This window comes from Solanum pennellii, chromosome 9 (assembly GCF_001406875.1).
Source record: "Solanum pennellii chromosome 9, SPENNV200".
Lineage (NCBI taxonomy): Eukaryota > Viridiplantae > Streptophyta > Magnoliopsida > Solanales > Solanaceae > Solanum > Solanum pennellii.
The window spans coordinates 6,204,102-6,216,016 of record NC_028645.1 but is presented as its reverse complement, the minus strand read 5'-3'; the positions used below and the strand labels follow the sequence as shown (position 1 = coordinate 6,216,016).

Sequence of the window (11,915 nt, the reverse complement as noted above, 5' to 3'; positions counted from 1 at the left end):
ATCAAAACAAAAACTAAATAATATATACACAAAAAGACATTCGAAGTTTCCAATTTCCTTTTCTTCTATTATACAAATACAAAATATATTAATAACGTGAGAAAAGAGACTCTGATGTGGAAAACAATTGCTTTTGTACCCTTTATAAATTCATTTTAAATAATATTTATACAATTTTTTTGTTAATAGAATCCTATATAGCATATAGCATATGCTTTCAATATCTCCAATATTGAAACTCAAAAGCACACAACCATACATAGGAAATAATCTATAGGGATGATAGTAGAGAATGATAAATTAATAATTAAATTAAATACGATTTTATTATTTCAGTTATTTTCTTTAATAAGTAAGACCTTAATTTTTTTTTTCTTTATTTTATACGATCTCTTTTTCTCATTCCTTCATTTTCTTCTTAATCTTCACAAATTCAATTTCAAATTTTAATTCTCCAACACGTTCTCATCGTTTTCTAAATAGGCAGAATATATATTTATACAAATTCTAACCACTTCAATTTTCACTTATACACATTTTCAAGTTATATACTCATATACACCTTTATATACACAAATTAAAGTTTTACACAAATATACAATTTACAAACCTAAAATAATTTATACATACATATACTTATTACAAATAAATACACAGAATAACCTGCACTATATAAATATACAAATTCGTATAAACATTTAATAGTTTCATATACTTATAAAGTTCATAAAAAACACTAAATAGGCATATGTATATAACTTACAAATCTCAATAAATAGTCAACAGTTTCATATACTTATACATAGTAACAAGAACATCAATATGAATATGTATATGACGTACATGTACTTTATCTTTTCATTTATATACATATTTTGAATATACAATTATATAAAAGATCATATATACAAATTAAAGCTTTATACACAATTTTACGATTGAGAAAATTTCACAGTGCACGAATATACAGAAGCCACATCCGTAGCAAAGTAAAATTTTGCTACGGAATACAATTTTAAAAAATTTGCTATACCATAAAATTAGAAATTTTATATTTTCTATACAATAATCTATCATGATCAACAATTTAAATTGAAATAAAAGAAAAATGGGAAGTTGTAAATTTCCTATTTAGAGAAATAAACATATTTCTTATGTAAGAAAATAATACCTTCTTATACAAAAGGTATAAAATTAAAATCAAATTTGTAAAGAATTACAAATTAAATCTCTCCACCACACAAAAATATAAAATTTCCATTAAATGCCAGATATTCAATTTCACAACCTTCAACATTTTTATAATATAAGAAATAAAATCAAACCCCACATTGAAAATGACATCTAATGAATTAAGGCTCATATTTGTGGTTCTAAATAAGCATATGCTACTCATAGTTTCCAATTATTCCTCATTTCCACCCTTCTCTAAAAAAGAATATTCCCTTAAGAGTCTCCTTCTCATTGGCTCCTCAATTTTATTATTGTGAATTCAAATTTAGTTAAGCATACATTTTAATATAAATATTTATATAAATTTATCTTTATTAAAAAGTATTTTATTTTTTAATCTGATATTTTATCGTATAAATTTGACCTTTTTTATAAAATCGCATTTATTACGGAGTGCTTTATCTTCTTATCATATTACTTTTCGATGTAGATTTTATTTTAGTTGAATGACAATATAGATATCGAAATATCACGTGAAAAACAAAATCCAACAACATCACTCCACCGAAAAAGAAAAAAAAACTCTCCCACCTTAAGTATATTATAAAACATCATTAGACAACTCTTAACATGTCCACCTTTACTTCTTCTCTCTTTATACCGTCTGATTCCTTACAACCATTTTTCTCTTGTTCCTTTTTCACCTCTAGTTTATATAAAGTTTCTTGCTTTTCTACTTCAAGAACAAACCCCATTAGATTAATTTCCAAAAAGATCACTTTTTTACCCTGTGAAAAGAGTTTTAGAAGAGAACCCATCAAGAAAAGAGCCTTAATTAGTAGTAAGATGACAATTACTGAGTACAGAGATGAAGAGGAAGAAGAGTATCCTCCTCTTTTACTTGAATCTGAGATGAAAGAGCCTAGGCGTATTGCTCTCTTTGTTGAGCCTTCTCCTTTTTCGTGAGTAAATACTAAAATTTGTTATATCCCAATTCTTGATTATATTATTGTGTGTGTGTAAGATTTTCTTGTATAATTTTTAATTATTACCCAAATAGGAAAGTTGTTGGCTTTAGATGTATTTGCTAGTAAACTTTAGTTTCTTGATTCTTTATGTTTGATATGTTTGACTTCAGTTTTTTTTGATCCACTAGATCCCTTTCTTTTGAATTGTTTATGAGCTCTATGACTATGAATTAAAGGAACTTTTGGATGTGGGGTGTTATATATATATGCTTATATTATGATTAGGCATAGTACTTAAATGGACAGTCAAACTTGGTCAGACCTCAATTCGGTCGCAACTAACAACTAAATACTCCAACTCGTCCCCATTGTGTCTCGTGGACACTGATGCTGACATGACATATAAATTTTTGAGATGTCTTAGGTGATGATTTAGTAAGTTGGAGTGTTCAACTGATGAAGTTGAGGAGTCTAGATGAGCAAACTAAAAGTTGGAGTTCTTACTTGTCACCTGAGATCAAGTTTTGAGTGTCTGTTTATGTATAATGCCTTATTATTATTGTTATTTCATTTCTCTGCTGTTATGTGGAAGTGTATTCATACTTGCTGACCATATATTTTTAATACATATGTGAGTATTCATGTGTGCTACCTGATATTGCAGCTTAGGAGTTGATGACTAACCATCTGTTCCTCCTACGATGAGTAGCTTTGTTAGTTATCTTATGTGAGTCGCATTTTAGGGAAATGCCACTACTCTGCTTTGCATTTTGCATTCAACTCTTCTTACTTGGTGGTATTTTGTATCATATGCTCATCGTATTGGAATTCCTGTGTTATTTTAGCTAAGTTGATTGCCATTATGTGTTGACAAGTATCAATTTTACTCTGCAATGTGGTGTTGATGGATCATAATGTGGTATTTTCTTTCTCATTTCTTCTTATGAACAAATACTTCTTAGGTAAAATTCACTATTCTAGTGCTCATCATGCTCATTACGGCTAAACTACATGAAGCTAATTGCTTTTCGCCACATTTTGGCTCTTCACTGTCCCTGCATGGTTCCTTAAGCTTACACAACTTAGAGGGATCCTCATGAGATTTGCAAAATATCAAACGTCATCTTGATGTCATATACTGGAATGATTTTTTGTTCAAAATAGATGACCTCAACCTTGGATAGACTTAAGTGTATTCCTCCTTCTAGTTCATATTCCTTATAAGCGACACCTATTTCATCTTCTTTTTTTTTTATTTAGGTGGGGTTGGGGAGAGATCTTTCTCTGAGAGTCTCCACTGTCCTCTCCAGTACTAAAATTTTACCTTTACCTGTACATTTGCATATGCAAATATGCCTTTAGACAAGAAAGATTCTAGTTTTAGAAAATTAACTCTACACTGAATTTTTCATATTTTATGATCAAGATTTATGCATGATTGTGTTTCTTCTTGAATTTTCTTATTATTGATGATAACCATCGTTTTCCTTTTGTGTGATACAGGTATGTTTCTGGATATAAGAACAGGTTCCAAAATTTTATAAAATACCTCCGAGAAATGGGGGATGAGGTACTTTCTGTGTCTGACAATGATGTTGTTAGTTTATGATGTCTGCTTGTGTTCTTTTGGTAGGCCCTGAATGACATGATAATAACGTAATGATCTGCTTGTGTAATTGCCATGTTCATATTATTAAATCCAATGAATATTTTATGATATTATATCAATAAAGAATTTAATATTCGTAGACCGTTTCTATTTTCTTTCACCTGAACCAATGTCAAGCAAGTTCACAACAACATTCCCAGTATAGTCCCACAAGTGTTGTCGGGGGTGGGGAGGGTAGACTGTACACAAACCTTACCCTACCTTGGCAGGTAGATTCCCAGTAATGTCAATCAATTTTGATATGCTTTTTCTATACATATTGAAGCTAATGTTTATTTTAATAGTAATATCTCAGAGATATCCATTGTCATAAATATACCCCTAGGCATAGTTCATATAGTCTATTAAGTGAAGCAGTATGTATGGTATAAGCAAAGGTGATTTACTCCTGATGATCAACTGCTGAACAGATCTTGTGCATTTGTGATGCAGGTTATGGTTGTGACAACACATGAAGGAGTACCTGAAGAATTTTATGGGGCAAAGTTGATAGGATCACGAAGGTTGCAACTGTTACCATTACTAGTTTTCCCTTTCCTTGTTTAAATAATTAAAATCACTCATTTTTCTATGTTACAATCAAACAGTTGAGGTTGAGGACTCCATGATTATGAAAAGATTGTCAATATATGGAGCTTTTCTTATCCCCTAAGAAAGCTTCTTCTTGATGTTTTTCCTTTATTTGCAGTTTTCCCTGCCCCTGCTACGCGAAAGTACCTCTCTCACTTGCTCTCAGCCCTAGAATAATCTCAGAGGTAGCACAATTCAAGCCTGATATCATACATGCATCATCTCCTGGTATAATGGTAAGTTTTCAGCTGCTCTTTTCCTTTTCAGTTATGTTCTTGTTGCTGTCCTTCAATTTCTGTAACTATATGTTGTTTCTTGTACCTCAATTATAGTATGTTACTATCTGTTATTTTTGTTATTATCTATTGTTTCTTGTACTTCTGTTACTTCTTTTCCTGAGTTGGTGATCTATCGGAAACAATCTCTCTACCTCTGAGGTTGGGTAAGGTCTGCGTGCACTCTCCCGTCCCCACACCCTACTTTTTGGTATTACACTGAGTATGTTGTTGTTGTTTGTAGCTTTCTTCCTGTCTTGTATAACCTTATTTTTCCTTGTTTTAGGTATTTGGTGCTCTTATCATTGCAAAACTTCTGTCTGTGCCGATTGTAATGTCTTACCACACACATGTGCCAGTGTAAGTTTGCTCCTCCTTAAGTTCTTAGCTCAAATCCACGTAGGAAAATTTGATATCTTAAATACCATGAAACATAAGTTCTATCTGACATTGATCTTCCTGGTGGAGAATACTAAGCAATAAGTCTCGGAAGTTTCTTCAAGAACAATTACACAATATTATCGGAGGGCTTTACTTTGATCCTATTCACATTTCTTTTCTCTTTGGATAAGTACTTAGATTCTCATTCTTATTCTTTAGGTACATACCGAGATACACCTTTAGTTGGCTGGTTCAACCAATGTGGATGGTTATAAGTATGTCAGTTGAGAAATATCTTATCAATTAGCTATTCTCTTACTTCTCTGCTTCTTGATACTACTTAAGATACATTTACTGGTCACCAGAGTTTCTACATAGAGCGGCTGATCTTACATTGGTGCCATCTGCTGCTATTGCAAAGGATCTGGAAGCTTATAAGGTAACATCAGGTAATAGGAAGAACTTGAACTAGTCAATGGCTCTCATTTTGTTAATAGTGATCGGATAGAAAAGTCTTCTTTATTCTGTCAAAGCAGTTGTTTTGCTGGATTCAGATGCTTTACCTATACAAGTTGGTCACTCTTTTTCTTTCATTCTCAGCAAATAAAATACGTTTGTGGAATAAGGGTGTCGATTCAGTGAGCTTCCACCCCCAATATCGGTCTCATGAAATGCGAGTGAGACTTAGGTAGGATCTTTTATCTGAAAATTTGATCCAGTATGAAGCAATCATTAGTATGTGCTGATTTTTCTTTCTTCTTTTCTCCTGCTGTTATTCACAATAAGTGGTGGAGAACCTGATAAACCATTGATAGTTCATGTTGGACGAATTGGAGTTGAGAAGAGTTTGGATTTCCTCAAAAGGTACAACTCTTCCTTCAATAGTATACAATAACAATTATTATGCCTCAGTCTCAAACAATCGTCTATCGTCTATATGATTCCTCACTGTTCATGTTCACCATTTAAATTCATCTCAGGGCAGCATTACAAAATAATTTCCTTCATCAATGTGGGGGAAATGTACTTGCGATTTCTGGGCAATATATTGTATCAAGCACATTATGTGCTTGTCAAATTAATATGTCGATAACTTGCACATGACATTTGAGAATGACTTTGAAACAGGGTAATGGATAGACTTCCAGGTGCTCGGATAGCTTTTATTGGAGATGGGCCATACAGGTGAGTTACAATGATTGTTTTGCTTCTTTATTTCTGGAACATCAGCCTGTTTTCTGTTCTTTGCTAAGAAAGTCACCAAATCTTGTTTCTTGTGCCATAGTCAATGTTCAGTCTACGAACTTTTGTGGATGGCAGTTTTAGAGCATGCCAAGACGTGATTGGACCCTTCAGGGGTTATTTACCTGTTCTTAATAGTATCACGAGAATGGTTACTTAGGTTGTGCGGTAAAAAATTCAAAGGAACTCGTTTGTTAAGGAGTACATGTGTTAATTAATTGAATGTGATAGATAACACAAGTAAGAAGTAGACTTCAGCACATTATTCAGTCACTTTGACTGGTCCTCTATAGATACTTGATGTGTGATCATGATATAGGTGAATTCATTTTCTGGTATTTTCCTTGTCAAAAGTGAATAATCTACCTTCTTGGCAGAAATAATAGTTAAATATTGCTGAGACTCTTACGATGCGACGCCAGCAGCTTTTTCTGATAAGGCATGGCTGTTTGCTTGCAAGAATCTATTCTCGAATGTCCCCCTGGCTCTGGTTTGACGGTAAAGGTAGTACAACTCTGAACTTGTGGTAGGTGCATGCCGCGAATTTGAATTAAGTGTAGAAGGGGAAGGAGCGGGGGGCTGAATTGACTAAGGATGTTATTATGTATACCTTGAAGATGTTGTTTATAATATGAATTTCCTCAATTTTTAAAAGAAATAATCTCGAGAAAAATGCTTCATGGTTTCTCAACATTATAATGAGACAACAGGTTTGATTTGCCTCACTCGTAAGGATTTCTACCAATTCTTCTTTTGTTTATCAAAGGTTGTAAAATTATCGTTCTGTTCATGCTTGTAGGGAGGAATTGGAGAAAATGTTCCAGGGCATGCCAGCCGTGTTCACAGGTACATTACTAGGGGAGGAGCTTTCCCAAGCATATGCCAGTGGAGATGTTTTTCTTATGCCTTCAGAGTCAGAGACATTGGGACTCGTCGTTTTGGAGGCCATGTCATCAGGGCTTCCTGTAGTGGCTGCCCGTGCCGGGGGAGTTCCAGACATCATTCCTGATGATCAGCAGGGCAAGATTGGATATCTGTTTACTCCTGGGGACCTTGACGACTGCATGAGTAAACTAGTGCCTCTTTTGCGCGATACAGAATTGAGAGAAACCATGGGAAAAGCTGCACGCATAGAAATGGAGAAATATGACTGGAAGGCTGCAACAAGAACAATTCGTAACGAACAGTACAGTGCAGCCATTTGGTTCTGTCGGAAGCAAAAAGCACAATTCCTGAGACCATTTCAATGGTTGTTTCAGCGTATATTCGCAGCTCCAGAAGTCGACTGTAGGTAATAGATCCTTTTCTCTGAAAGCATAAAGCTTGTTTTTTATGCTTTTTGTAAGGTGTATCCTTCATAGCTTTGCATCAAGATACGTTTGTAGAATATTGCCTTGAAAATATATTATGATGTTTGCTATCAATTGATTGTACAATGTAGACCTCAAAACTAGGTTTGTTGTGCTATTTAAATTAAACTCATGTACATGTAAGTTTGTTTGAATTTAGTGAGCTGCATATTCTACTCTCAAGATGAATCAAATCATGTACTTAATTTTTTTGAGATGAAGCTATTTTCTTGAGGGTCTCATATAACCAATGATTGGATAATTGAGAGCAATTTACTTACGATACTTGGTTGACATTTCTTCATTTTGTCTATCTCACCACCATTTTATTCATGTGAGTTTCAACGATATCACCATTTATAGATTCAAGACCTATATTTATGCATTAAATAGTTCTCTCATCTCTTCATGTGTGATTCCTGTTGAAGCAAATACTTCTTTTGTTATTTTGTATGAGTAATATCTATCCAAATTATTCAGAATAAGTGCCCTTGTAAGAGTAGTAATTTTGATCAAAAGCCCAAAAGGTGGATAAAAATATGACATTAAACTTGTATTTCTATGCATCAATTACCTACTAAAATTCTCAATTTGTAATGCTTCAAATATGCAGGAATTGCTTGAGGTGGTCAATTTTTTCAAAACATTTGATTTTTAACTTGAAACATTTTCTTCTTGGCATAGTACATAAACAAATATGGTCACGACTCTTCGTTGATGAGTAAGCACTCAATCACGATTCAAAACGAGTCATGAGTGGCACCCACACTTAATCTCCTAGGTGGGCGAAACAAGGAATCGAAAACCCAACATATATTAATTGTTAAACTTACGAAACACAAACCATAATGCGGAATCTCAATCTTATTAAAGTAAGAAACACAAATCCCTTAAAGTCTACTATATGTCATTGTCAAAACTTGAAAGTCGTCACGTCAAGGACATCTAATCTCTAAATACTAAGTCTAAGAGTATCAAAGACACCAAATTAAATGAAATAAAGTATTTTGTGTCCGAAAACTAAGGACATCAGGTCATGATCGAGAGAATCCAACACAAGCTCGAATGAATAGCTCACCCTTGAAGTTGATATGTTGAGACTGGTTAGAGCTGAGGGCGAGTCAAAGATGTTAGTACAGTCGCTGCACTCCATAACAAGAAAATAAAGAAAAACACAAGTAGAGCTCAGTACAGAGCAACATGTACTGAGTAGATATCACGGCTAACTCAAAATAGTAACTAATATGCAATGAATAATAGTATAAAATCAACTATAACACTTAACAGGTGATAAACAACAAATAACATGAACAAGTGACAATTGAAGCAAGTACGTATTCAATCACAATATGAAACACACACACGAGGACTCACGCCTCCATGCCACACTTGTTTGGGGAATGGGTTTATTGAGGTTGAGTACATTAAGTTAATTCAATATCTTTTTCCTTTAATGTTACCGTGTCAGAACGTGACACTCCGATCCAATCATACCGTGTCGAAACGTGACACTCCGATCCAATAATAACCTGTCGGAACATGACACTCCAATCCAATTATACAGTGTCAAAACGTGACACTCTGATCCATTATATCATGTATAAACGTGACACTCCGATCCAATAATATTGTGAATTTATCATTTATTATCACCACTTTTAACTGCATTAACAATATATTATCGAGCCTTCTTTATTCAAGGCATAACTTCGATAGAGAGGCTCAAGATTATAAATTTCACGGTCTCAGGATTTTGGACCAATCACAAATCGCACAATCAAGCTACACAATCACACAATCAAGTACATAGAAGACTTCACAATATCATTCAACGCATATCAATCACTATTAAGAGTCTATCTATCAAATAAACTAAATCATAACCTACCTCAACTAAAGAACCAAGGTCAAGCAAGCCACAAATTGTTTTCCTTCCTTGGATGTCTTGGAATGCTCCCAATCTATCAAGTATGCATTATTTTGTAAGTAAATGAGTCCATAGACACTCAATTGCTATATTTATATTAAGCCTAGATTCAATAACCCATCCTAATCTATAATCAATTTTCTATTCAAGTCCAAAAATAAGTCTCAATTTCTCCAATTATTATAACTTTAATGATACTAAAATTAAATAATACATCTAATATTTAATTACATATCTCAATAAATTAAAACTTGGATTATAATTTGATAACATACACACAAAAAGTCGAACATCAAAGGTCATTGGCATTAATACCAGTAACTAGGAAGTATAATTTCTTGCCTGAATTGAATTTGGTCTATTCTATAATAATTACATTCTTTTTCTTTTATTATTATCTCATCGTTGCCAAACATTATGACAATTATTATCGACTACTATTTGTCTCCCCTAACTATTACACTATGTTAAGATCATTGTTATTCATTCTATTGTATTATATTATATCGTTATTATACCTACAATATTTGTTTTGATTGTTACTTAAAATGTATTGTATTGTATTGTCAAATTTCATTGTTACGTAACAATGAGAACTCCCATTTTATAGAACAACCAATTTGGTGTGTTCCCATTGTTACTGAATTTCTTTTTCCAATTATGTATTTACATAATATTTCAAAATTCTATTCCCATTGTTACTGAATTTCTTTTTCCGATTATGTATTTACATAATATTTCAAAATTTTATTTTACCCTTTACCTTTAATTATTTAAATCTAGTCAACCTACTACTATAGAATAATTAAGGATATTTTAGTAAATTTATAAAATACAATACAGTACGATAAAATCAAATCAAACAATTAAAATATTATTAAACAATAACAAACAATACAGTCTAGCCAAACATCATATTTACCATTCAATACAATACAATAGAGCACAATACAATATAATACATTATGAAACAATGAGTAACAATGATCCCAACAAAGTGTTAAAGATCTAACAATGAGTAACAATGATCCCAACAAAGTGTTAAAGATCTAACATTTTAATAATTGATATCATGATATGAAACAACCCACAATGTAAACAAGATTTACGAGGCGTGATTGATTTAGTCGAATCGCTCATGTTCTTTTATTCACACTGCTTTTTGTTATCCTCCTCTTTCTTTTCTTTTTTCCAGATTAATTTTACCCTAATTATTATATGAATAATTATAAAAGGGGTGAAAATGGTCTATTACTATTTTTAAAGTTATTTTCTTTAACCATCAACTAAATTAATTATTGAATTTACCCCACTAATTTTATAATTTTAATAACGAATAGTTCAAGATACCTATTTAAAATCTATCGAAAGAGTCTTTTATGAAATAAAAGATCTAGTATTCAAAACGATCAAAGGGTCGTTATACACTCCAACTTGGAGCATATTGTGTCAGTTGAACACTTCAGCTCAACTTATAAAATAATTATTTAAATTCTTCAAAAATTTATATTCGAATGTCCATGAGACACAATAAAAAAAGATATGGAGTGTTCAGTTGCTAATTGAGAATCTTGAGACAAAATTAAGGTGTATAAATATACATTCTCAAAATAAAAAATGTATCTTTCTTCCATAATTCTTTCAAAATGATGGCTACACTCTCCATTTTATTGATTCTCTATTTTTATATCCTCTTTTGATCCTCGTGATAAAAAGACAAGGTTGGACTTGCTAAAATGTAAATCCATCTTGTTTAATATTTTTGAAATTTCACTTAATTAAAATTTATTGAATATATTGTTGTTGTTACGAGCATATCCTCCATTTTCTTTTTCCTACTTTTAAGTATTTCACCTTTTTCTCTTTTATCATTCATATTAATGATTTTTGTTGCTTCTTTAAGTATTTCACTTTGCACATTAAATTCTATACGATACGTTTGTTCGTTATGAGGGGTAAGACTTAAGTAATATTTGAAACTAAATCCTATATAACTAATTCCTAAATAAAACAGAGGAAACTATACAACATAGCAAACATGTGCTAAATATATATGATATGCAACTATAATTTAAACATATTACAATTCACAGTTAATCTTTTAATTATATGGTAAATTTACCATTAATTTGTTTAATTCGAAATATATGACATATTTCATGTCACTTTCTATTCTCACGCTCTTATATCTCTTTCTTTCTCTCTTATTCATTTTTTGTATTTTAGCCTTCATTGTGAATTTATACAAATAAATTGAATTTATTTGTGTATTTTTCTTTTTTAAATGTGATTGTATTTGAATTTTTGAAAGGTACACTTGTATTTAATCATATTATATATATATATATATATATATATATA

The 11,915-nt window shown here is 31.9% G+C and overlaps 1 protein-coding gene across 1 annotated transcript; it reads left to right on the top strand.

Annotated features, from left to right (window-relative positions):
• The first annotated feature begins 1,727 nt into the window (after nucleotides 1-1,727).
• On the top strand, nucleotides 1,728-7,848 carry LOC107031579 (sulfoquinovosyl transferase SQD2). The gene is made up of 11 exons (XM_015232997.2): nucleotides 1,728-2,135; nucleotides 3,645-3,711; nucleotides 4,243-4,313; nucleotides 4,499-4,616; nucleotides 4,942-5,015; nucleotides 5,256-5,311; nucleotides 5,402-5,485; nucleotides 5,637-5,724; nucleotides 5,823-5,900; nucleotides 6,165-6,221; nucleotides 7,078-7,848. Exons 1-11 carry the CDS (start codon nucleotides 1,804-1,806, stop codon nucleotides 7,571-7,573), a joined length of 1,521 nt encoding a protein of 506 aa, XP_015088483.1. The 5' UTR covers nucleotides 1,728-1,803; the 3' UTR covers nucleotides 7,574-7,848.
• The last annotated feature ends 4,067 nt before the right edge of the window (nucleotides 7,849-11,915 follow it).

Coding starts and splice junctions, on each gene's coding strand:
- LOC107031579 (XM_015232997.2), top strand. CDS start 1,804: ATGTCCACCTTTACTTCTTCTCTCTTTATACCGTCTGATTCCTTACAA. Junction 4,314..4,498: donor AAGTTGATAGGATCACGAAG/GTTGCAACTGTT, acceptor CTTTATTTGCAG/TTTTCCCTGCCCCTGCTACG. Junction 5,312..5,401: donor ACCAATGTGGATGGTTATAA/GTATGTCAGTTG, acceptor ACTGGTCACCAG/AGTTTCTACATAGAGCGGCT.